The sequence below is a fragment of the Podarcis bocagei genome (assembly GCF_964188305.1).
Source record: "Podarcis bocagei genome assembly, chromosome: 12".
In the NCBI taxonomy this organism is placed as follows: domain Eukaryota; kingdom Metazoa; phylum Chordata; class Lepidosauria; order Squamata; family Lacertidae; genus Podarcis; species Podarcis bocagei.
The window spans coordinates 10,987,337-11,014,393 of record NC_138137.1 but is presented as its reverse complement, the minus strand read 5'-3'; the positions used below and the strand labels follow the sequence as shown (position 1 = coordinate 11,014,393).

General features: G+C 41.7%; 1 protein-coding gene across 2 annotated transcripts; it reads left to right on the top strand.

Moving 5' to 3' along the window:
- Positions 1-447: 447 nt before the first annotated feature.
- On the top strand, positions 448-26,487 carry PDCD6IP (programmed cell death 6 interacting protein). Of its 2 annotated transcripts, none has more exons than XM_081164244.1 (18): positions 448-768; positions 4,433-4,487; positions 6,043-6,112; positions 6,436-6,563; positions 7,652-7,805; positions 9,021-9,121; positions 11,526-11,642; positions 13,829-14,051; positions 14,684-14,807; positions 15,432-15,609; positions 16,690-16,801; positions 17,803-17,972; positions 19,276-19,524; positions 19,758-19,892; positions 21,236-21,330; positions 22,454-22,580; positions 24,344-24,522; positions 25,484-26,487. In XM_081164244.1, exons 1-18 carry the CDS (start codon positions 563-565, stop codon positions 25,668-25,670), a joined length of 2,610 nt encoding a protein of 869 aa, XP_081020370.1. In that variant the 5' UTR covers positions 448-562; the 3' UTR covers positions 25,671-26,487. The 2 variants fall into 2 exon arrangements, with proteins under 2 accessions (XP_081020370.1, XP_081020369.1); XM_081164243.1 differs by having other exon boundaries at positions 11,511-11,642.
- Positions 26,488-27,057: the final 570 nt, after the last annotated feature.

The window sequence follows — 27,057 nt, the reverse complement described above, 5'->3', positions numbered from 1 at the left end:
CTGATTGTAGAAATAAATAACAAAAAAAAGGGTTTTCTTATTTTGAAGGGAGGTCAAAGACCAGACAGAAAAAGGATGAAGCAGAAGAACAGACACCAGGCAGGCGAGGCAGCCATGAGGTTCCTCAAAAAGCGGGCTTTTCTGAGGAAAGCCGACCCTTGTAGCAACAACCAAGGGACACACGACATGGGTCCCTTTCGCGATTATTTGACGTTCGAGCTCGTCCTTCCGCAAAACTAAGAAATTCGCCCCAAGCGGAGTATGAACGACAGAAGCGCCAACAGCGCATGCGCGTGGAAAGCAGGCGCTGGGGAAAATGGGGCGGAGCCGGGAAAGTAAGTATAAAAGGCTCCTGGGCGGGGCTAAGAGCGGAGGGGGAGACTCGGGTTTTTGGGGGGGCGGGGCCTATCCGCGTGACGATGACGCAGCCGGGCGTGAGGAGACCATAGAGACTCGGAACTTTTGCGCGGAGGCCGGAAGTGAGTTGGGAGTCCGGGCTCGGCGCTGAAGCCGCTGAGTTAGGGCCGAGGAAGTGAGGAGCCGACCGGCGGGGGCGGCGAAGATGGCGTCGTTCGTTACCGTGCAGCTGAAGAAGGCCTCGGAGGTGGACTTGGCCAAGCCGCTGTGCAAGTTCATCCAGCAGACGTACCCCGGCGGGGAATCTCAGGCCGAGCACGTCCGCGCCGCCGAGGAGCTCCACAAGCTGCGCAAGAGCGCGCTCGGGCGCGCGCTCGACAAGCACGAGAGCTCGCTCGAGACCCTCCTGAGGTGAGCGGGGGGGGGGAGGGGAGCAGGCGCGCGCGCGTTGGCGGCGGCCGTTGGCGTCCGTTGGCGGGGGAGGAGGGGGGAGAGAACAGGTGAGGTGACGGCGAGAGTGACGCTGCGCTCCGGCCGCGCCCTCAACCGGCGAGCCGGAGCCGTTGGGCCTCTGCTCCAGTCGGGGAAGCCGCGGACTCGCAAACGTCCCGAGCGCTTCTTTTTTCTCAGACACGGTACAAAAAAAAAAAAAAAAAGTTGCTGCCGCCGGCTCAAAGTTAACAAAATAACCTCTCGGCGCAGGGCTTGCACTCCTCCCCACCCGCCGTCTGGGAATGTGCTTTTAAACGAATTTAAACCGATACTCTTCCTCGTACTTTACCTTCCGCCCTCTTACACAACCCAGAGAGGGAGGCGCCTTCTCCTTCCTTCTCTTCGCCTTCGGTTTATTATTATCATCATCATCGTACAACTCCGGAGATCTTGGTCCTTTAAAGTAGTTTTTATTCCGGAGTGGCTGCTCCGAAATAAGCGCCGCTTCGTGTCTGTCCTTGTCATCGATAACATCCCCCCAACCCGCCTCCATGCTCTATTCTTGCTTTGCCGCTTCTCAGAGCCTTCCTCTTCCCAAAGTGCGTCGTTTCGGACCGAGGGCAAACGTCCCAACAGGGCGATCTGATGCAGGTTTCCTTGGAAATGAATCGCTGTGTCCATTAGGAGCTTATCCTCCAGCAAATGTGTTCAGAAAATGGAGACCAAGGCTTTCCATAACGGGCGGGGCGGGGGCAAGAATATTTCTTTTCTCATGGACTCCGGTGCCGTTTCTGTTGGGCTGGATTATATAGGGATCTGTTAACTTTTCGGCAGGGAACAAAGCGATTACAGGTGGGAAATGTGTTGGGAGAAAATGGGGAAGCATTGAAGGTGAGAGGAATGCTGTCGGTGGTAAAGCAAAGGAACTTCCGGGTGCCGTACAGAAGTTTATACTGCGGGAGAAATTGATCTGGAAGGCCCCGCACAAAGCAGCAGATTTAGGTGTGTCCCTACTGCCCAGACTTTGACATAGGGTAACACAGCCTGGCATATGAAACTCTGGACTGCTGTTAGCAATGACCTGTTTTGTAAACGCTACAGTAAAGCCATATTTTCCCGTCTCCTGCTCCTTGGCATTCTGAACTTGAATGCTGCGCAGTATGAGTGAAATAGTGCAGATTAATTATGCTCCATTTTGCAAACAGGGCGGCAACCGAAGAGAAGTCCTTTTAAACTTTTGGGATAGTCACTTCATTCTCTAGGTAGGAGAACCAGTTTTTCTGCTTTATGATTTTTTATAAATGGGCCAAGAACTCCAGCTGTCCCAATTCCCATAAGATAATTTTAAAAGAATATTATCAGAATGAAAGAGTTTATAAATGATAATGCCATTAAAAATTGGGGTGGATTGACTTACATAAAGTTTAGCAATATTCTCCCCATTTCTCCCCCCTGGCCATCCCTAAATAGGCATGAGGGGGGTCGGGAGAACCCCCAGAACAGCACCTGGAGGGAGTAGAAGGGGAATTGTTCCACTAGGTAAGCAGAAATGCTTGTGATCTCCTTAGTGCCATGTTGAATTCCTCCCTTAGACTTTAGCTACCTAGTGGTTTCTGGTATGGTGTTGAATAATCCCAGAATTTTGGTTTTTGGTGATTTCAACATTTACCCTGAGATCACCCTGGGTAGACAATCTTTAGATATCATCTGTGTTATGATGTTCATCAGCAACCCAACATATGAAGCAGGACCTGATTCCCCCCCCCCCCCGGCGAGCATCAGGTTCATAGTTGACTGTATGCGATAACGGTTACCCTATTGCCATAGTCTGACCTGGGAAGGTTTGGGCTGATGGGAACCCCTATTATGAGAACAGGAAACTGGTATTGACTGGATGGGTCCAGGAAGTAGCTAATGCCTTGCTGCAGGAATTGGTGCTACCAGCTACATTGAACATGCTTGGATTCAGAAGATGAACTTCGTTGCAAACATCCCCCGCTTCTTGAGGAAAGTGGCTGCAACTTCAAGGGTGCTTGTAGGAAGCTTGTTATTTCACTACATTTCAAACTGGCCTAATGCCTGGTTTTAGCACCAAAACTGCTTTAGTCACTCTTGATTGACCTGTCTTGGGGGAGAGACAGAAGGAGTACTGTCAGCCATGAGGGAGCTGGAGACTTAATGTTTCCGTGGTTTGGCTTCAGCATACGGGGCCAAATACAAAGAGTGGCAGTGAGGAGGTGTGTTTGCTTACTTACCCTATGGCCATTTTGTCCTATGCGCTTCTGATTTGTGTATGAAGCCATCAGGAGTAGGCACCTGGAGATTTGCAGCAAAGTGCCACCAATAATTGAGCAACATTCAGCTGTGTTTCTTGCATAATCTGCATTTGGTGAATGCGCTGTGCCTTTTTTTAGTGCATGGATGTAGTAATGGCTTTAATTGAAGCCAATAAGCTGAAAATGAATCCTGACAAGTCAGAAGTTCTATGGTGTGGTATTACTCAAATACGGGAAATGGGAAGATACTCTATTCTTAATGGGGTGCACTCCCTCTAAAGGGCCAGGTATGTAGATTGGACTCTCTGACTCTCTTTCTGTGCACTCTGTCACTTGAGGCCCAAGTAGTCTTCATGATATGGATTGTCTTTCTCCACCTCCAGCTGGTTCACCAGCACCAGCTGTTGCTAGACAGGGGTTGCCTGGCTATGTCTCTGTCACCTGATGCCTATATGATAGCAATGAGGTCTCTAGGGGAAGCGCCACCACAGGAAACAAAAAATCCACCCACAGTACTGTAGGTGGTGGTGTCACCCAGAGATAAGCCTCAGTGGGTGGGTTGATACAGTTAGCCATTACAACAAATATCTGGGTCCTAAGCTGTTTTGGGCTTCAGATGTCATGTTTAGCATTTTGACTTTAATTAGGAGCCAGTGGAGTTGTTTCAATACAGGCAAGCTGTGATCTGTTCGGATGATCCCTGTTAGTGATGTTGCCACACTGTTCTGGACTAGCCGCAGTTTCCAAGCAGTCCTGAAAGGCAGCTGCACATAAAATGCATTTCAGTGGCCCAGCCTGAAAGTTTTCAAGGTGTGAATAACTGGCTAGGCACATACAAACTTGTTTTCCAGAAGTAACTCTGGAAAATGCTCTTTTTCTGTTATTAATTGGGAAAAGAAACTGCCTAGGTAAAAAGCAAAGCAAAGGTTTTCCTGTTTTAAAATAAACAAAAAAGTGAGCACATGATTAAAAAAAATAGTACTGCTTTATTTCAAATGCTTGGTTTGAAACTAATGCTGCTGTAAAATAAAGATTCATAAAAAGAAGAGCCATAGTCCACAACCTGTTGCTCATTCACTGAAGTAATTTAGTGACTGATTTGAAAGTGTTTTTAGTGGTTATATTAAAAGCATTTTTACCTAAATAAGGATCAATATATTGATATAACGTTGCTAAAATTGCAGTCTGTAAACGTCTGCAGAATGCAAAATAGTTATCTCTGAAGTGCTCACATCTAACTTAGATCATGTATGATCTAGTTGAAATTCCTGCATTGTTGTTTTCTTGGTATGTTGATAGTCACTTTATGACTTTTTATAAGGTAAACATCACTCTTATTCTTATGCATATTTACTTATTTATTTCAGATACTATGATCAGCTGTGTTCCATAGAGCCAAAATTTCCATTTTCTGAGAATCAGGTAATGCATTATGTCTCGTTAAACATTGTTTTGATAGGCATTGAAATGCCCCAAGAGCGGCATGAAACTGAGTGGAAGGCAGTTTCTGTTCAGGTGTATGAGACTGAAGTCTTATCCTTGAAGAACAGTAGCAACCATTTTATAGCTGTTGTATACGTGGAAAGGGGGACCGATACTTTGAAGCAAACTGGCTTCACAAGCGATTTGCATGTGTATAATTAAATGGCTCCCATTAAAATTAACGACAGTTCAAATAACTTTACTGTGTTCAACATGCTTATAGTTACAGTGGTGCCTCGCAAGACGAAATTAATTCGTTCCGCAAGTTTTTTCTTCTTGCGAGTTTTTCGTCTTGCGAAGCACGGTTTCCCATAGGAATGCATTGAAAATCAATTAATGCGTTCCTATGGAAACCGCTTGCCAGGCTGACGGTGCGGAGAAGGGCTTTTCTCCCCACCGCAAGCCTTCAGGACAGGTACGGGAACAGAGGGGAAGGGGCGCAGCGCTTCTCCTCTGTTCCCGGGGCTTGCGGTGGGAGGAGGGTTTTTCCTCCCCACCGCCAACATTCAGAACAGCATTCTGAATGTTGGCGGTGGGAAGGAAAACCCTCCTCCCACCGCAAGTCTTCAGGACAGCCATCCGAAGGCTGGCGTGGGGAGAAGGGCTTTCCGCCCCACCGCCAGCCTTCGGAGCAGCCTTCCGAAGGCTGGTGCGGGGAGAAGGGCTTTTCTCCCCACCGCCAGCCTTCGGAGGAGCCTTCCGAAGGCTGGCGCGGGGAGAAGGGCTTTCCGCCCCACCGCCAGCCTTCGGAGGAGCCTTCCGAAGGCTGGCGCGGGGAGAAGGGCTTTCCGCCCCACCGCCAGCCTTCGGAGGAGCCTTCCGAAGGCTGGCGCGGGGAGAAGGGCTTTCCGCCCCACCGCCAGCCTTCGGAGGAGGTCCGAGGACAGTGGGGAAGAAGCGCTGCGCTTCCCCGCTGTCCCGGAGATTTCCCTGTGGGCTTTCGTCTTGCGAAGGAAGCCCATAGGGAAATTCGTTTTGCGAAGCGCCTCCAAAACGGAAAACCCTTTCGTCTAGCGGGTTTTCCGTCTTGCGAGGCGTTCGTCTTGCGGGGCACCACTGTATTAATTTGGAGTGGAGGCTGCAAGTCCAGATGTGCTTTTGCTTGATAGAAGAGATTGAGAAAGATTGCTGTGAATGTGTTCAGAGCCCCCAATTTCATCAGACCATTGCTGTTTTCCTGACAATTTGTTCTGCATTTTGCTTAATAATGTAATTCTTACTTTGAGCTTTAAAACTTTTGTCTGCATTTGGCATGTATATTTCTGCTTAGATTTTCTTGGAACGCCTGCATCAATTACCCCCCCCCAAAAAAAAAACCCCTGGTACCCTCCATGTGTTGTTGGACTACAGTTCTCATCATCCCTGACCTTTGGCTTTGTTGGATGGGGTTGAGGGGCCTTGTAGTCCAGTAACATATGTAGGGCAAGAGGATGGGGAAGACTGATCCATATCTTTCTTAAAACTGGAAATTAACTTTCTGTTCTCATACTTACAGATCTGTGTAACCTTTACCTGGAAAGATGCTTTTGACAAAGGGTCGCTCTTTGGAGGATCTGTCAAACTTGGTAAGCTTCTCCTATGAAAATGAAATCTGAGTTAAATTGTATAGTATTGAGATACAGAAAAATAAGTGAAATTTGTACAGCCTTTCAGTTCCATGTTTTCAGTCATCATTTTAAAAGATCAATATTTGAAAGAAGCCATCTATTTATATTTACCAGCTAGCTGAGTGCAAGCAGGGGATTCCTGAAAATGTAATTCTATACACAGAATGCAGGCATATGTTCTCTATATCAAGGTTGAGTTAGGTGTTGTTTTTTTTTAAAAAAGTGCATTGAGGCATTTTTAAAGTAATTAGAATATTTATACCATGCACATTTTCTTTTAGCTTTGGCAAGTTTGGGCTATGAGAAGACTTGTGTGCTGTTTAATTGTGGAGCATTGGCTAGCCAGATAGCAGCAGAACAGAATCTTGACAGTGATGAAGGATTGAAAGCTGCTGCTAAACATTATCAGGTATTTCTTTTTCTCTCGAACATATGTTTGAAATTGCTATTAGTTGTCTTGAAATTTGGCCATGTATGATTGATTCTATGTTCAAAAAGCTACACCTTGGTTGTGGGACAATGACCTTTCATTGTTGGACAAGGTGGTGAGAAACATGCAATGGGTTTATTCACTTTGAAACACAGCAAACCTGGAGTTAAGTTGTAGCTTTGCCATATATAAATTGGCTGCCCTAGGGCATCATGCTACATTTCAAATTTATTCTGGTTCAGATAGGGAACCAGCAGTCTGACTTAAAAGGGAGCAAATCCTATGAAAAGCAGAGTTGGAACTGCATGTGTTCACTTTTCTTTGGAATATGAAGGCTGCTGGGTAGCAAAGCCTACCTCACCCTATTCTGTTTTTGCAAACTTAGGAAGCATATGAAACAGCTAATTGTATCATGGCAACTGTCTACACCATCTGTCTGGCACCCTTCAGTTTTTTTTGTTATTATAACTCCTGTCAGCCCCAGCCAGCATGATGAGTGGTCAGGAATGATAGGAGTTGTAGTCCAAAACATCTGGACGGCACCAGGTTGGGGAAGGCTAGTCTACATACTTCAAAAGGTCTGAGCTGCTGCGGGAAGTACATAGGCGTTAACTCTGAGATCATTGAAGGAATTTGGAAAGACATCAGTTGACACCCTCACTGTTTGCACAGATGGGAGTACTGTCAGTTTTTTTCAGATGTCCTGAAAAGAAACAACAGACAACATTCTTGGATATCGACCCAGACATCACAATGATTTAAATAATTATACTTTTATAGATTTCCCTTTCATAGCAATTTAAAACAGGCCGCAATATAGTTTTCTAATACAAAGGAGGTATATTTTACGGACTTAGGAAAAAAATGTGACTTTTGAGCTCTCAATGTTTAAGCAGCATTGCCTCTCTGTCTTGCTGCAACCTCGGAATTGTTGATGTTAGCATCACTCGGTGTAGCTCAAAAATCTGAGTTCTACTAAATACAAAACCAGAAGCCTAAACATGCAATATGTTTGTTCATCGTGATATCAAACAGGTGTCTTTAATAGAATATCATTTTCTCTCAAGTTTGCTAGTGGTGCCTTCCAGCACATTAAAGATACTGTCCTCTCGTCATTAAGTCGGGAACCTACAGTGGACATCTCCCCAGATACAGTTGGAACACTAAGCCTAATCATGCTGGCTCAGGCGCAAGAAGTCTTTTTTCTAAAAGCTACCAGAGGTATGTAATGGTCTACTTGTAATTTTTACATTTCAGTTTTTTGTTCTGCTAGGAACTACAACAATTAGCATTGCTCCTAATTTCAATGAAAAGCTTTTCAGTGTGGTCAGCTGAGCATTCCCAACTGGAGAAGACCTTCCCCAGAGTTTGGAGAGGATGTCCCCTTTGGGCTCTGGGGAGGGTCTCATTGCAAGCCTGCAAGTGGCGCTTTATTGAGGCTCTTCAGGTTTCTTCTCCCCAATTCCAGATTTCTGGGGCTACATGTAAATTGAACACATGTAAATAGGGGTTGCCTGTATATTCCACTGTGTCCTCTAACATGCACATTCTGCAACCTTATCTGCCACCACAGCTAATGAGCAGCTAGTGAACCACTGTCTTTTATTAATTTACCATTAGTAATGTAGAAAATTGATTGGGCCACTTGATAAATTTATTTCATATTTTGCTCTATTTATATATGCATTTATATCCCATCTTAAAAAAAATATTACAATGCAGCAAGCAAAATAGTATGAGCAATAAAATCTATTAGTAATATGCTGCTGGTTACAAACAAGCACAACACCTATTTGCTCTGGAGCTGGTCTGTTTTTTATTATTTCTGAAAGCTTAATAAGATTATTGTGGGCTAGTAGATTGCCAGAGTATTGACATTTGATTTATAAGTTTGAGTGGAAAATGTGGGGAGCAGTAGTTGTGGGGGGAAGCATGGATCATCATATGCCTTTTAGAAGTGCATCAACCATTTGGATTACTTGCAAAGCAGATTTGAAGATGCTATAATATAACTTTCACACAACAGCCTAATACTCGAATTTAAAAATTGTGGTTCAAAACAAGACATGATTAGAGCTTGCAAACCCTGATAAGGCTCTTCTACCAAGTTTACGTTGTAGATGTGGAATATAATGTCTGATAACTGGACTTCCTTTTGGAAATCTATTACTTGATTTAGACATTTCTTAGAAATATTATATTCTATTAATTCAAAGAGATTTGAATGAAATTCTTTAAAAGGCAGTAAGTTCCTAAAGCTAAACAATGTGGCTGCTTTAGTGTACATAAAATATTCAGAACTTTTAACACAGATCACACATTTCCACTGGATTTTAATATGGTCTTACTCTTGTAAGTTGTACATGCAAAAAGTACTTCCTTGCTACTGCTTTGGAAACTGTCATATGTTTTAATGGCATCTATATTTTGTTTTAGATAAAATGAAAGATGCCATCATTGCTAAACTTGCAAATCAAGCTGCTGACTATTACGGCGACGCTTTCAAACAGTGTCAGTACAAGGATACATTACCCAAGGTTAGTAACTTCCTAGTGAAGGCAGCTTATGAAGAAAGGAAAATTTAGGAATCGTAACTAAATTTTGAAGAACCCCACATGAAGCCAATGAATACTTGCTAATTGTTATAGATTTAGGAAAGCACATTGATTCATTCCAACTTGTTGCTTCAACATTATGTCCTTCAGTTAGACAATCTGGTTTATTTATTTAAATTTATATACTGCTTGATTGTAAAAAAAAACAAACCTGTAAAAAATTGTTTTACAAAATTTTTATTTGGGATGTTTCTCTGACTCTCCCCCTCTGCCTGGGAATGTGGTTTCAATTCTTTACTAAAAAATTAATTCAAACTAACATACTTCGTAATGGAACTTGTGCTTCGGTCTTTACTGTACCATTCTCTTTCACAACCAAAAAACTGATCTTGAGATAGGCTTGGTGGCAGTATGCGTGTGCTGTTGCTTGATTTCATGGCTTTCAGAAACAGGTAATAAAAGCAAAAATGTTATTTCAAACTTCCTCCTTTTCAAGATGTACGTTAGCTGTACTGGTGTCTCAGTTATTTGGATGCAGTCTCAACTCTAGAGTTGGTGTAAGGGCCTGTGTAAGTTAGTAATATGGTGCTTTTGTTAGGAGACATTGCTGCTGGCTTGGCTATTAATACTTAAAATTTCAGAGGGGCTATGTTTTCAGGTTCAACAGCCCTCCTTTTTCTTGATATAGTTGCTGCTTGAGTTCATGTGTCGACACTTTTTAAATTAATTTAGTAAAAGGGCTGGGTGTTGCTTTTCCACTAGATTTGACCCTTTGCTTCATGCTCAGCACAGCTACTGAGAGTGAGCTAGGAAAGGCAGGAGGAGGTGATAACAGGATGGACCTTGGAATATGTGCACTGGTATGCAGTTCAGTAATTATGACTCATTCATTTTATGCCAACTTACACCTTGTTTACATGTGCAACACATATAGCTTATTCTGTGTCAAACCTTAAACCTGGTTGCAGGTGGAGATCATTTTTAAAGACTGTGTATGTTTCATAGGAAAGCAACAGGTTTTTAAAACGTTACTCCATTCTACTACCACATTTTGTTGTGTGTGTAGACCAGACATAAAGCTTTTTGTAGACCAGACATAAAGCTTTCTTTGGAAGAATGTTTTAAAGTTTCAATTCCTGTTGCACAAGCACTTTCAGTGAGGCTGCAAATAGAGGATGGTATAACCTCTTACATAATCATTGACAGGGAAGTAATTAGAAGCTGCTTCAACAATTGGATCCATTTTGCTATGTTAGTCAAGTTTACACATACTGTCTCTTCCGCATCATCATATCCAGCAACTTCAAGATGAATTCTTCCCATGTGAATTGGCAGATCACAGGGATTCTCAAGAACAACACAGTCACAGTAGTTCCTCCTTGAAGAATTATGCTCAGTGGATCTCTACCTCTTTCTGTGCAGTTATGTATTTAATATTCAGTAAGAATTTAAGCCTGCCAATGGCCCATTTAGTCCAGCATCCTGTTCTCCCAGTGGCCAGGCAGATTGTGATTCCTAGTAACTGCATTCAGAGACCTCCGACCATGGAGGTAGAACATAGACATTGTGGCTAGTAGCCATCAATAGTTTTATCCTCCATGAATTTGTCTAATCCTGTTTTTGAAGCCACCCAAGTTGGTGGCTGTCATAACCTCTTGTGGGAGCAAATTCTGGAGTTCTCCATGCAGTATGTGAAGAAATTCTTTCTTTTGTCTGTCCCGAATTTTCCAACATTATTTCAACATTACTTCAAGTTCTAGTGTTATGAGCGAGGGATAAAACTATTTCTCTATTCACTCTTGCCACACCTTGTATAATTTTATACACCTCTTTCACATCTCATTTTCCTTTTCTCTAAGCTAAAAAGCTCCAAATAAGAAAAAGCCGTTGCCATGCAGAGAAATAAAGCTGTACATAGATGCATATGTGGACTGACCCACATAACTCTGAACCTTGTAACTGGCAAAAAAATGGCTCTACATTGCTCCTTTGTGTGATCTTATACTGGCTTCTGTTCATATAGTTGGAACTATATGGAATAGCTGGTTGGCATCCCAGCTGTACTTCCTCATTCTTATTTGAGTTGTTAATCTTTGTTAAATAAGATTACTAAGCTTGGGTTCAGCTAGCTGAACTCCTAAGCAAATTTAAAATGTGCCCAATTTATATTTATTTTTATACAGAGCTGTGCTCATACTTCCACCAAACTTCATCCATGTAATGTTACATGGGTGGGTGTCCATGGCTTCTCATGTCTTAACCTTTCTAAACCATTAATTGGGTGACTCTAATGTCCTGTTCTTCTTCCTCTTTCCTCCTGCATCCCATGTTGTCTGTGATGGTTTATGTGGTTGGACTTTCCCCTGGTCAGTATTTTTATTTCCAGGAGGTGTTTCCTGTTCTGGCAGCAAAACACTGCATCATGCAGGCCAATGCAGAATACCACCAGTCTATCCTGGCAAAGCAACAGAAGAAATTTGGCGAAGAAATCGCAAGATTGCAAGTGAGTAACGTCATTTCCTTTTTAGAATGCTGTAATTGGTTCTGGCTCTAGAAAGATTTAAGTATTGGGGGGGGGGGCTCCTGAAGACTTTTAAAAATCATCTCGCATTTGATTTCAACCTCAATTAGGAGGCTGAAGTCCAAGCCTGCAACAGTGTTAACTAATGTACAGTGGTACCTCGGGTTACATACACTTCAGTTACATACGCTTCAGGTTACAGACTCCGCTAACCCAGAAATAGTACCTCAGGTTAAGAACTTTGCTTCAGGATGAGAACCGAAATCGTGCTCTAGTGGCGCGGCGGCAGCAGGAGGCGCCATTAGCCAAAGTGGTGCTTCAGGTTAAGAACAGTTTCAGGTTAAGAATGGACCTCCGGAACGAATTAAGTACATTACCCGAGGTACCACTGTATTCCATTTTGACAGTAAAAAATTAACTGGATGATAATTCTATAGGATGAAACAGAGTTTCTCAAACTGTGTTCTGCAGAAGCAATCCAAGGGATTGTAAAAGAAAGTTGTGAGATTCATTGAGCTGCAGCCACACATAATTAAATGTACCACTTGAGCAATTGTCCTGGAAATCATTTCCCCTTGCCATGCTTTCCAGGGGTCGAATCAGTAGTGGTAGGCAGAGCAGCATTGCTTGCCTGGCTTTCCAATGTTAATATGCTCCTGCAAGTTACCAAGGGCCAGCTGCCTGAAACCTCCCACTCTCAGTAACCAGCAGCAACTTGTGGTGTTGGGAAGCCAGGCAAGCAATGCTGCTCTGCCCAGGACAACCCATGACTGTGTTAATGGTGCCATTCAAGCACACACCACGAGAATCCTTTTCCCCTCCCGTTAGCACTTTCTATTGAACTGCAGTCTGATGGCAAGAATGAAATACGCTGCTTCTTTAACATAGTAAAAACTGTCTCAGATAAGAGCCAAAGACTTTAAGGTTGACAAAGCAAAAACATCTCCCTTCCACAGCAAAAATAAAGATTTTAAGATGGAAGTGGCTTTCATTACTCCTAATGGCTACCACAGTGACATTGAAACAAGGATAATAACAATAAGAGTTATTGTTGTTATTTTATTTATTCAATTTAGATACTGCCCTTGATGAAAAGATCCCAGGGTGGTGTACAATGTTAAGAACTCATTTTATGGAGCGTAGTAATGAAAACAATAGCACAAAGCATAATAGTAAAATAATCATCATAACTATCTCCCCTGCACCATACCTTTAACATGCCATAGATTATTTAATGGCCAAAGGCCATTGTAAAAAAGGAATGGTTTTGCCTGGTGCCTAAAGCCATGCAATAACGGCAAGAGGTGAGCCTCTGGGGGGAGCATTCTACAAATGGGAGCCACTACAGAAAAGCTCTGTTCTTGCATTGTCACCCTCTGAACCTCTCAGGGAAGGGGGACATAGGGAAGGGCCTTGGATGACAAGAGCAGTCTGGGTCGGTTCGTACAGGGAGAGGTATTGAGGTTCTGAGCTTTGTAAGGCTTTATAGGTCAACACCAGCACTTTGAATTGGGCCCAGAAACTAATTGGCAGCCAGAAGGCCGGATTGGCGTTATATGCTTAATGTGAATAAGTGTGTGTATATATACAGACACATTTCTGTTTATAGTACCAAGCTTTTTGTCTTTTCATATTTCCTCTTCCTCCTGTTCTAGGAAAAGGTGGATTCTGCTGGGGGTTTTTTTTTTTTTGCAGCAAATATATTGCCACTAAAAAGGCACCTGAACACTATAAGAGTAACGTGTTCTGGACATACTATGGTTTATTCATTTTTATTGGGTTTATTTTTTATTGCTGGGTGTTTGTTAGGGACTTTGACCTAGCTTGAAAAAGAAGTGTATCTTTTGGGAAACAGTTTAGATATTTAACTCTACTGGTATTCAAAGTTTCAATCCCATATTCACTTACATGAGAGTAAGTCCCATGGAATACAACAGAGCTTACTGAGTAGGCATGTACAGTATTGCACTGTAAAAGAGGATATCTGAACATTATGTTAGAAAGCACTGGAGTAGAAACTAAAGATTTGGTTCTGTAAATTCCTGGCAAACACCTGGCAAACTCTTTCAGATATGTATATTACCTTTATAGTCATGATTGTTTCTGTATTAGATATTGCAGTTGTATGTAGAAACCAAGTGTTAACTTTAACTTTATTTTTAATTTAGCATGCTGCCGATCTAGTAAAAACAGTGGCATCTCGCTATGATGAATATATAAATGTAAAAGACTTGTCTGATAAAATCAGCCGTGCACTTACAGCTGCTAAGAAGGACAATGACTTCATCTATCATGACAGGATACCTGATCTTAAAGATTTAGAGCCTATTGGAAAAGCCAGTCTTGTGAAAGCCACTCCAGTTGTTGTCCCCTTGAGTCAGAAATTTACTGGTAAGCAGGCTTTTTATTGCAGTCTACCATTTAACATACATTACAGCCAACAGTACCTTTCTAATTTTTGGACTTACGTTTTTGGACTTACCACCTTTTCACTAAATGTTCAAGGGGGTGTATTTTATTGCTATTGTGAGATGTATTGGTAATCTTTCCATTTTGAAGATGGACAAACTGCTTCTGAAAGAGTTTAATTTGCCTATCACTGAGCAGTTGCTTATTTATTCACCTGCACCCCACCTTTTTCCCTGATGGGACTCAAGGTAACTTACACATAAAAATGCAAACTGCTAAAAACAGAAAAAAATAATTAAAACAATTAAGCATTGTTAGAAGTAAAACTATATACATATATTAAATTATTAAATCCATGCAGATAATTAAAGCAATTCGGCAACAGCCCTTTCATTAAAAGTCCGTTTGCAAAAGCCTGTTAGAAGAAAAATGTTTTGAGGTGTTCTTGTTGATACTTTGCCTGTGTTAAAATTTTGGTTGAAAGACTTCCCTTTCCAGAAGGCAATGGAGAGCATGTGCTGGTGGTTTGATCTTTCCAGATAAGTACCCTGGGGAGGTAGAGCTATAAGCATTGGGGTTTTTTGGTCATCGTAGTAATACTGCTCATTTTATAGATTTGTTTGAGAAGATGGTTCCCCTGGCAGTGCAACAAGCTCTCACTCTCTACAACCAAAGAAAGGCAGACTTGGTTAACAGATCAATAGCCCAGATGAGGGAGGCCACCAATCTGGCAAATGGGTGAGTTGATGATTCTGATGTCTGACTTGGTAAAACATTGCATTCGTTTGGCATGCCAAAGAGATACTGTTGAATAAAACAGAAGTTCAGTATTATTAAAGGTACGTTTTCATGTCATTTAAATTTATATGTTGCCAAAATTGTGTTTGGCATTTGAAGAGTACAATGACACTCATAAAAAGAAGTCTTCATTAGCAGTGACACCATCAAGTATTTTGTGTGTGGCAGAAAGCACACTGGACAATTTGACTTTTACTTCAACGATACTTGGTACACGCAGCCCTCCCGCCCATTTATGCATGTTCAACCTGGAAGTGACCCGGAAATGTAATAAAGACTTCACTGAAACATCCCTAAAAGGGTGAGGTGGGCATTTGCAGGCTTTTTCAATGGGTTTCCATTATATGCAATTTCACCTACGCGAGTGGTGCTTTGGAATGTAACCTCTGTCAATTGGGGGCTGCCTGTAATTTTACTTTTTGCTACAGCAAACAGAATGGTACAAGAGAAGACCGTATATTCTTATACATTGTTAAACAGGAATGTTAACTCCCAACAAACTGTCAGTCAAGTGTCTTTAAAAGCTGGTTGATGTCAATTGAAGTGTCAAATTGTCCTTCCCAGAGTGCTGGCTTCCCTCAATCTCCCCGCTGCCATAGAAGATGTTTCTGGGGATAGTGTTCCTCAGTCCATTTTGCAGAAGTCTAAGTCTGTGATTGAACAGGGAGGCGTCCAAACTATTGATCAGTTGATGAAAGATCTTCCGGAACTGTTACAGAGAAATAGAGAGATTCTGGATGAGGTAAGCCTACAATAATACCAATAGTCTACACTGTTAGCACTTTAACTTACATTTTACCATATTGTGGTAGTAGCAAAACCTGAGCTGATAAATTCTCACACTTTCTTTGTTTATTTACAAGAAAACAAATCACCATATGTTTTAAAAATAGATTCCATTTGATTGGATTCCAAGATTTCAGTGTATGTATATGCATATTTCCTTTCCCAATAAAGGGACGCAGGTGGCGCTGTGGTCTAAACCACAGAGCCTAGGGCTTGCAGATCAGAAGGTCGGTTGTTCGAATCCCCATGAGGGGGTGAACTCCCGTTGCTCGGTCCCTGCTCCTGTCAACCTAGCATTCAAAAGTATGTCAAAGTGCAAGTAGATAAATAGGTACTGCTCCGGCGGGAAGGTAAACGGCGTTTCCGTGCGCTGCTCTGGTTCGCCAGAAGCGGTTTAGTCATGCTAGCCACATGACCAGGAAGCTGTCTGCTGACAAACGCAGGATCCCTCAGCCAATAAAGCGAGATGAGCGCCGCAACCCCAGAGTTGTCTGCGACTGCACTTAACTGTCAGAGGTCCCTTTACCTTTATATGCATATTATGTGTGTGTGTGTGTAAAAATATGCATTGGGTGTTCATAAGAAATAGGTTTTCAAAGCAACACTGGATTTGTTTCATTCTAAAGACATTGGATGATACCCAGTTCTGGCAGTCTGTTTGCACAACAACTGTTCTACTAAATAGGAACCTCATTTTAGCACAGAATGACAGCTGGATCCAGTGGATGTTGTCCGCTTGTGAAAGATAGTGCACAGCGACTAACACAACTGCTGCTATCATAATTCTTGGTAACGGTTATGCCTGTGCACTATTGTTTGCTCAACGAATGCTGCACTTTTCAAAACCTCTTGCACAAACACTGTTGAATTTTGCCCACTTGGTTAAATTCAGACTAAGTTGAAATTGGATGCCAGTCAAATAATTGGGAAAAGTTAATTATGATACAGGTGAAGCCTACGTTCAGCACACTTTGCATGGATTCAGCCTTTTTATGGTTTGAAGTTATCTAATTAAAATATTTTAAAACGATTTTAGTCCCTAAGGATATTGGATGAAGAAGAAACAACAGATAATGAGCTAAAGAACAAGTTCAAGGAGCGTTGGCAAAGAACACCATCAAATGACCTTTATAAGCCTTTAAGAGCAGGTAATATTTGTTCTTCATAACCTGGTACTGAGTTGCTGAAATATATTGGCATGAAGCTGAATTCTGTGTTGAGATTTATCCCAAAAGGGATTGGAGTGATAAGGAGAGACATCAGAGGAAGCAGAGTAAGAGCACCATTTATTGGACTCTGCACAACAGGTGGCCTCTTCTAAGTTCCTCTCTGGTCTGGTTACCTAGGTTTAGCACACCAGTGGCAAAAAGTAGTTGTACTACATATCAGTTCAGTATAATTCAGAATAGTAAGATTTTCAAATAATAGGATGAAATGCATCATATTTGCTTACTCTTTGGGGAAAGGTGCAGAATGGAGATAGGAGAGCAACTTAATTCTATACTTCAGAATTCATTATGTTGAAGAACCTTAACTTGATTCATTACGGACCCCTTCAACTATTTTTAAGTTTTACTCATTGTCTCACATTGTCTGCAGTATGTGTGCTTTAATTATTGAGACTGATTTTATTTTATTTTTTGCTGCTTTTATTTCTTGAATTTTCTTGTATTGCAACTTGAAATCTGTGGAATTAAGATCGTAATATGATAAAGTATGATAAAAATAGCAATAAAAATAGTTAAAAATCATACAGTTTCTAGCATAATACATTGCAGTTGTTGCAACAGAAAAAGCATTAAGGGTAGACCCAGACAATATGCAGATTCGAGTGGTTCATGGGGGTGGGGGTGAGTTTGAGAATCATACCTGTTTTTATAAGTTGTGTGCTGAATTATTTTTACTTTAGTGTTTTACTGTTTTGGAGCCAGCCCTGGGATCATGTGATGAAGGGTGGACTAAAAATTATCTTTATAAGTCGGTTTCAATCAATGGAATTGTTTAAATTCACACAAACACCAATTTACTAAATTATTTGTAACACAGACTAAGTTTTTAAACTAGTAATTGTACAGTATTTTGTGTATTGGTAAAAGAGGCATGTTTGAGCATCGAATGAACCTTTGTATTTATTTTTTATTTTTTGTAGAGGGAGCCAATTACAGCAATATCTTGGATAAAGCTGTGCAAGCTGACAAACAGGTTAAGGAACGTTACCAGTCGCATCGTGATACAATTTCATTATTATGTAAACCAGAACCAGAACTGAATGCAGCAATTCCGTCAGCAAATCCAGCAAAAACTATGCAGGGAAGCGAGGTAAGAGATTTAGAAATTGCATATAAAGTTTCTTAACAATTCTTAACGACTCAGTTCTTGATTGATAATGTTCTGCCTTAACAGTTGTTTGAGAGACTGCTTAAAACAGGCTTCTTCAACCTCGGCCCTCCAGATGTTTTGAGACTACAATTCCCATCATCCCTGACCACTGGTCCTGCTAGCTAGGGATCATGGGAGTTGTAGGTCAAAAACATCTGGAGGGCCGAGGTTGAGGAAGACTGACTTAAAACTTAGGGTGAAGGGTTGTAAAAATCTCCCTTAGATATTACAGGAGCACTGTTAAAGTGCTACTTTCATGGGTTCATCTGACAACGCTGCTGTAATGACCGGAAGCTTATCACAGACTAGTCAGGGCCAATTGCTCAAGTAACTTAGTATCTGGACATTGTTTCTGATCCTGAATGAGCATTGGAAAAGATGCGTTTGCTTGGCCTCAATCATACTGTGTTGCATCTTTAGACATTAAAATGAGGAGAACCATTGGAAAAACACTGCTAAAGATAATGGAACACAACCGTTGCAAGAATTACTTGTAGAATAATTCTACCTGGTTAAAGCAGTGGGAGAGATGTGACAATAGAGCCCACTTTATCATCTTTGATGAGAGACCAACTGGTGCTTGCATTTCTTGTTTTCCTCTTCCCTCCCCACCATTTCTTCCATGTGCTCTGTGTTTTTGCTTTTTGACTTTGTAAGCCTGCAAGCAGGGACTGTTACCTTTAAGACTTAGCAAATTTTGTACATGAGAGGATGATGTTAATTTTAAAGTCTCCCAACGCAGCACAGAAACTTAATAATCTTTTAGGAAGAACTTCATTTGAAAGGCAAAATTAATGAGACACAGGAGATTGGGGTTTTTTGTGTTGTGCTTTTTACATAAAAAATTTCTGCAAGGCCTTCCCAGATTACCTGAGTGTCATGGCATGGAATGGAGAATGGCCTATCCTGTTTGCCATCCCCACCCAATCTATCTGATATAAATTTATAGGTTCTTGTAAGCAGCTCATCATCATGATCCACTTTGTAATTAAAAGCAAAAATCAGAAAACATCACGGCCAGATCTTCTATATGCCATTTCATTTTGTCCCAGATTGGTCAAGTCTGTGTTCTGTGATGCAACAAACTTGTCAGTGAGTTGGCCTCTGTAAGGCCCAGCCTTGCTAAGCTAAGTATTTCAAAAACAACTGCTAGTTCTGACTCTTCCCTTTCTGGTGCATAGTGGAAAATAAGACTTAACAAGTGCCTCAAAACACCAACAGTTAATTGCACTTTGCTTTCTAGGTGGTGAATGTCCTGAAATCCTTGCTAGCTAATCTGGAAGAAGTGAAAAAGCAGAGAGAGCAATTAGAGAATGATCTGAAGGCAATAAACTTTGACATGACAACAAAATTCCTAACAGCCCTTGCACAAGATGGTACGTTAAATGAAGAAGCCATTTCTGTCACTGAGCTGGATCGCATTTATGGTAGTCTCACCCACAAAGTACAGGAGTCCCTGAAAAAACAGGAGGAGCTGCTCAACAACATTCAGGTAGTCTTATTTTCTTTGTGATACATTTTAAGGGCCAGTTTGGCACAGTTGGTACCTGGGGGACAGGGTGCTGGTGGTCATTGATTTCAGTGTGCTTGTATCAATTCAGACTTGCAGCCACAAATATTTTCTTCTAGTAGATAAATGTATTTATCTTAGTAGAGATATATGCTTATGGAATAGTATGAACTTTGTGAAACCCTCTTAAAATGCTTTCTTTTTTCTCATGGTAGAATTCACATCAGGAATTTTCTAAGATGAAGCAATCAAATAATGAATCCAATTTAAGAGAAGAAGTTCTAAAGAATTTAGCTGTTGCTAATGACAATTTTGTGGAACTTGTAGCCAACCTGAGAGAAGGCACAAAGGTATCGTAAGGCCCATCACCACAAAAAGCAATACCACAGGTTTTATTTTCGTCTTTCCCCTGGTCTGATTGATTAGTGAGTTTCAACAGGTGCAATGTAAAGCATTGCAAAAGCCCACTTGAATAAATGTATATACTATATTCTAGAGAGAACGCGGGTCTTGAATTATAAAAGTTGAAAATGGGGTGACATTTCATGTACTTAATGCTACTTTGATGGGATGGGATGAAATGCCACAAATTTCGGAGCAAGGATTTATTACCTATAATGACAATAAGCAATAAAACTGAAAGGGAGAAATTCTAAACGAAATACAAACAAAAAATTGGAAGTTTGGGAAATGGCATCCCTTTGAGTTACACAGAACTGTTAAAGAAGAGTTCTTAATAAGCTCCTCTCATTGCAGCCTTGAGTCTCCTTTGAAGTTAACACCTGTAGCACCTCTTTTTAGCAGAGAAATGGGAAGATGGAGAACAAGAGAGAAAAACTAAAAAAGAGAACGGAAGGCCCTGGCAGCCTGTTTATGTTGGGGGTGTATTGTTTTTTGTTTTAAACACTTATTCATTTAATGTTTATTCATTTATTGCACCTTTCATCCCACCTTTCTCAACGAGGAACTGGAGAGATGGCTTGCATAGTTTTCATTTAATCTCCACAACAACAACCCTGTAGGGTAGGTTAGGCCCAAGGTCACCCCGTGAGCTTCATGGCTGAGTGGAGATTTGAAGCCTGGTTTCCCAGGTACTAGTGGGGGTGTATTGTAATCAAAACTAGTGGGGGTGTATTGTAATCAAAACTTCTAGAATTGCAAATGGCACAAGGGAGGCAACAGAGGAAAGAGGTTGGGCTAACAGGAACAGTATATAATTTGTTGCAGTGATACTTAGGCTTAGCGCAGTAGATAAGGTATACATTCCCTTTGTATACAAGGTACATTATGTGTCCAGTCGTTGACGTTGAGTGGACAGCGAATTTTTTAAGCTCTTAAAACCAGAGCCTTTGTTCCATCTGAAACACATGCATCTTATTTAGGGCTCTTTGAACCAGAATGTAATGTAGTACGAAGTGAAGAAATGTCAAATCACGGTCATGAGAATTGTCAGCTGACATATATGGTCTTCACACTGTCCCTTAAGCACCTGCAGACTGTTTGCATATAATTCCTTGATATGCAGTTCCACGTTTGCTTTTCCTAATGGCGATGCTGGAAATAGCAGTGGACTAAAATGTTTCCTTGTCATCAGTTTTCTCACTTCTTGGAAATATGACATATGTCAATATCCAGTGCTTTGTTTTTAAAATGCTTCTTGCTGGTGAGTAGTCACTGTTGTCTTCCTTCCTAGTTTTACAATGAATTGACTGAAATCCTTCTGAAGTTCCAAAACAAATGCACTGACATTGTGTTTGCACGCAAAACGGAGAGAGATGAACTTCTGAAGTAAGCTCGCTCCACCTTCAAATATTAGATGATATTTCATCTTAATGGTTTTCTTAACTACCTTTGAGGGAAGAGTTCCTTCCAGTCAGGGGGACTTGAGATCAGAGGTGACTCTTCAAATGATAAATATCCATTTATTGTAAATGCTTGGTAGTAATCTCTGAGAAAATTACAGGAAATGCTTAAGTCATACTGCAGTAACTTATTTATGTGTGTCAAGACGTTGGCCAATTAGTAAGGGCTAAATATGTATATATTATGCATAGAGCCAGCTATATTCCTCTATTCTGGTGGTGCCCCAACTTAAAAATTGCCCATGGTCTTGGCAGATCACTTAATGTTTTTTTCTGCCTTTTGTAGTTTATGTCATGTGTTTAATGTTATGTGGTTTTTAATAGGATTGCTACTTCTGTTTTTAAAGCCCTGTGTTTTATTGTATTTCATAGAATTCAAAACGTAATACAATGTAAGAAAGAACAGGAGTTGTTAAAATGAAATTAATACAGACATTTATTGTGATGGGTGCGTCAGTTCCCATCTTCAGCCGCAAATCCAGACATGCTGTGGCTCACCAGAATGAAGCTCACAGACCACAGTTTGGGGATCCCTGCTCTATTTCTTACAAACATGTCTCTGGCATTCTGCAGTTTTTGAACTTTTTTGTCTACATACTTTAGGCAGCAAATTTCACGTGTGTGGATCCAGAGAAGTACATACAGAGTTTTTCTTACATTCTAGAGCTGCTGTGGTCCCTTTACAGCCTATTTCAGCTGTTCTTCAGGGTCACGGACGAACACATCCCTTGCATGAGCAAATGGGGCACTTTTGACAAGCTATAGTGTCTGAAGTTTGGAGCATGGTTTTCTTTGCAATAGAAACAACGTTTTTGCTTCTTTCAAATGCCATTTGATCCGAGAAGGCCGTATTTAATTCTGCTAAGCTTTGGTGAGATTAAGGTCAACCTAATTGCAGAGGTAATTTGACCAGTTTTATAATAGCTTGGTAGCTTTCTCTGCAAAGACTCTGTGTAGGTGTGTATCGAATATTAATTCTATGTTAGGTGGGGAAATACTGCAGCAATCTATTATGTTTCAAATCTCATGAAAAACATTTTCCTTTTAAGAGATTTGCAGCAAAGTATTGCTAGAGAACCCAGTGCGCCTTCTTTTCCTTCTGTGCCTGCATACCAAACTGGGGGAAACAAACCTCCAGTGTCATCAACTCCAACTCCAGCTCCCAGAACCAGCATGGTAAGTAAAGGAGCCATTAAAAAAATTTCTAGTGTTATTTGCCCTCATAGCTGTTTCTTGAATGAGAAACCACCTGTTCCGTGGTGGTAGCTATTGCAGGTGGGCAGCATTTCTGTTTGCTTATTTACCGTATTTTTCGCCCTATAGGACGCACTTTTCCCCCTCCAAAAATGAAGGGGAAATCTGGGTGTGTCCTATGGGGCGAATGCAGGCTTTTGCTGAAGCTTGGAGAGCGAGAGGGGTCGGTGCGCACCGACCCCTCTCGCTCTCCACGCTTCAGGAAGACATCCGCAGCCTAGGCAGCCCTACGGGAGGTCCGGCAGGGATGTCTAGGCTGCGGATAGCAGCCTGCCGCTCGGCGGGCGGGGCGCCCTGAAGCAGAGCGCCCCCCGCGCCAGGCAGACATCCGCAGCGTGGGGAGCCTTGCAGGAGTTCCCGGCAAGGCTCCCCACGCTGCGGATAGCCCTGATGCAGAGCGCCCCTCGTGCGGGGCAGACATCGGCCAGCCCCACAAGCTCGGGGGACAGCAGGGAGGCGCAGCGCCGCCATCCCGCTGTTCCTCGACCTGGTTCTGTTTCCCCGACCTGCTTTTGGGGGGGAAATAAAGGGAATTTTTTTCCCCTTTATTTCCCCCCCAAAAAACTAGGTGCGTCCTATGGGACGGAGCGTCCTATGGGGCGAAAAATACGGTAAATATATACGATACCACTTACCATTACAAATCTTGAAGCGGTTTATCAAGATAGAAACGATTTCAAAAAAATAAAAAATACATGAACACAGTTTCAATAAAAACAGTGCCCCGGTTATCCACAATACTATAAGGTGGTTGGATTAATGTTACTAGTCAGGGAAAACCCAAGCCAACAAATAAGTTTTTCGTAAAGCATTTCAGTGGTGGAGCATTTCAGAATGTAGGTGCCACTGTGAAGAAGGCCTGCTGTTCTGTTGTGTTGCCACCAGGTTCTGACACCATCAGCAAGGTCTGTAAAAATCTAGTCGACCTGCTGTGGCTACATAGTACCCTCTTTGTCTGGCCCTTGGACCTCTTGCTAGACCGCTCCCCTTTGTCCCAGCCCACACCTGTCAGTGACCCAGCTTCACGTCCCCAGTATTTATGGCTGACTGGAATTACTACTGTTATTATCAATAATTGAATTTATACACCGCCCTACACCTAGAGGTCTCAGGGCGGTTCACAGAATAAAATCAAAATATAAAACCACAAAATACATAATCAAAATAAAAAAAAACCCCAATAATCGCCCACCCCCCAAAAACCACATTTTAAAAGGGCATAGGATCCTCACAACATTTAAAGTAAGACAGTTAACAAACCTGGACAGGAGCCACTCATTGGAAAGACTGTGATCTCAGAAATATCTGTGGCAATATTTATTCGCAATCTAATTGGCCGGGTGTGGAATGTGTCCTTAACCTCTGTTAGAGGATGGAGAGAACGGGTGGGTGTATAAGGGATTATTGGAACTAGCACAAAGGTAACATTTATATTAACTGGTAAAGGTAATATTTGTATCCGCACTGGCAGGTGGCCCCCAGAAGGTTATATGGCCCTTGGGATTAAAATATAGGGAATAGGTAGCATGGCCCTGGGTTGTTCAGAGCTTAGACTTGAAGCCTTGTTTCTTGACTTATGTTTCCTATTGTTTTTCAGAGCCTATTCTGCTTAGTGCCACACACAGATGATAGCATTGTAGTTTATGTCTATGCAGCTCACACCTAACTCCACTTTTCTTATTTAGGCCAGTAAACCACAGCCTCCAGCACGCCCTCCCCCGCCGGTGATTTCTTCGGCAAATGCACTCACTACTCCTGTACAAGCAGCCATTGGGACAGCACCTTCTCCGGCTGGCTCTACGGCTAGCACAGCACCTTCACAGGCTCAGGGGCCGCCTTATCCGACATATCCAGGATACCCTGGGTAAGTTTGCAAAGAAAAAAGAAAGAGCTTAAGCACCACTTGAGAGATTAGATTGCTCTTAATTCTTCAGCAATAGTCTTCTTCTTTGACGATCACTCACTCATAGCCAAGTAAAGATTGTCTTCCAAAAACAAGGTCTTAACAGTGAGTCCGTAAGTGACTGTGGAGGCCAATTCTGGATCCGCGTGTCCTTCCACAGTGGGGACATAGGTTTCTGGGTGGGAGCTGGTTACGGTGAGGGTTTGCCAAGTGTGCCTTCCTCTTAGCATTTTTCTCCCTTTTGTCCTGAGTTCGAGCGTCTTCAAAGCCCATGACATCTTTGGTAAAGGCTGTTCTCCAGTTGGAGCATTCGCAGGCCAGTGTTTCCCAGTTGTCTGTGTTTATACTCCATTTTTTTAGATTTGCCTTGAGAGAGCCTTTAAACCTCTTTTGTTGACCACCAGCATTATGCTTTCCATTTTTAAGTTTGGAATAGAGTAGTTGCTTTGGAAGACGTTAATCAGGCATCCGAACAAGATGACCAGTCCAACGAAGTTGATGTTGAAGAATCATTGCTTTGACGCTGGTGATCTTTGCTTCTTCCGGTACACTGGCATTAGTTTGCCTGTCTTCCCAAGTGATGTGTAACAATTTTTCGGAGACACTGTTGATGGAATCTGTCAGGGAGTTGGAGATGGCGTTTACAAGCGGTCCATGTTTCACAAGCAATAGTAGCACCAAGTTAAAGCTTAAGAGTAGAGCTCTTGCTAGTGGAAGTTATTGCGGCAGGAGGATGTCAGAATTGGACCTCCCCTAGAGTATTAAGACCCTATTAAGGATTCCAAAATTCTGGAAAGCTGTTTTTTTAGCAGAAAGTTTGATGGGCTATGGAGAGGGAGATCCTTCAGAAGGCCAACTGGAGAGGTTTATGTGCTCTGTGGTATTGTAACTGTACATCTTGCCACTTTTTTTGTTTTTACAGATACTGCCAGATGCCTATGCCAATGGGCTACAATCCTTACATGTATGGCCAGTTCAATCTGCCATACAATCCTGCGGCTATGTACCAAAATCCTGGACAAGCACCGTATCCAGGACCACAGCAGCCTGGATATCCTTACCCACAACACCCTCCACAACAGCCTGGATATCCTTATCCACAGCAATAACATATCTGCAAAGAAGCACTGCTTGTTATAACTAAGAGAAACTTGCAATAAGCATACTAAATCTTTAGTTCCAGTTAGTGTACCTCGCTGTATTGAAAACGCTCCGTAACTTTTCTCTGGTTAGATTCTCAAACATTCTGTTCTCCCGATTGGATTCTGACTGTATTAAACCTCTTAAAGGATCAGCAGGCTGCATCTGTAGTACGTGAACAGAATTAGATTACAGCAAACGGTGTGAACTACACTTAAACCAAAATTCTTTATTAAAAAAAAAAGTAATTTCCTATAAATAGTATTTGGGGTAATTGAGATGAAAAGCAAAAGGAATTGCACTGGGTGAGATTTAGTCCACAAGACTAAATGCGGTTTCCTTCTATATTTTGCTGGTTTGTATTTTGGGTATCAGTTTAGCTCACAATCAAGACATTGTAAATCTTAAGTATAACATAATATTGCATAGAGATGGTTTAGAAATGTTTAACAGTAGATATTTCTTACTACCCTATAACTGGTGTTATGTTTCTGAAGTTTGGGTGCACTTTTTGGCGTTGGTTTTTGAAGCCGAGGTTTCTGCTAAACACTCAAGGATGGAGATTGGTTGTATTTAAGTTCCTTTAATATACAAATGATTCCATAGATCAATATTATGTTACCCCAGAATGAGCAAGAAAAATAAATAAATCTGCATATTTTTATTGAATCTTTCAGAAGACGCTTTCAAGTTGTAAGATGTTCATCAGTGATGATTTGCAAAAAAATGTTGCTAAATTGCTATTCATGACTGGCTGAGAAGTAAAACACTTGACATTTATTTTGATATCTTGCTCCTGGTTTATCTAAGTGGTGTCGACCTGTTTGAACTGCTATGAATCTAGTAGCACTGTCTTCCATATCTTCACAATACCACATTTTCCCAGTCCATGCAGGCATAGAAGGATAATCCCACAAAATAATCATCTAGGTTCACATGTTAAACATAGGTTTCACATATCTGAAATAATAGTTAAAAATCAAGATTTTTGTTTTTAAGCATGTGGTTGAATCTAGGTGACTTGAACTAGTGTAAGCACAGACGTTTGCTGTAGTTTCATTTTAAAATTTGGATGGATTCTGTCCCATGAAAGTCAATCCTAGAGTTAACATCCTGCAACTCTAATGGTGCCTTTGATGCTAGAAATGTATGCATGGCCAGTGGCAAATATTGTTGGACAAGACAGAAACTTGCCAAAAATCAGTCTCAAGCCCAGATTGAAAAGCGCACAAAAGCTTAAACAAGTTAAGACTTGAATTTTCTATCATACATGGGTGAATTAATGCATGTTATGTGTCAGTATTTCACAGCTAAAATATATGCTTATATCCATTACCAGTCATTCTCGGATCTGAC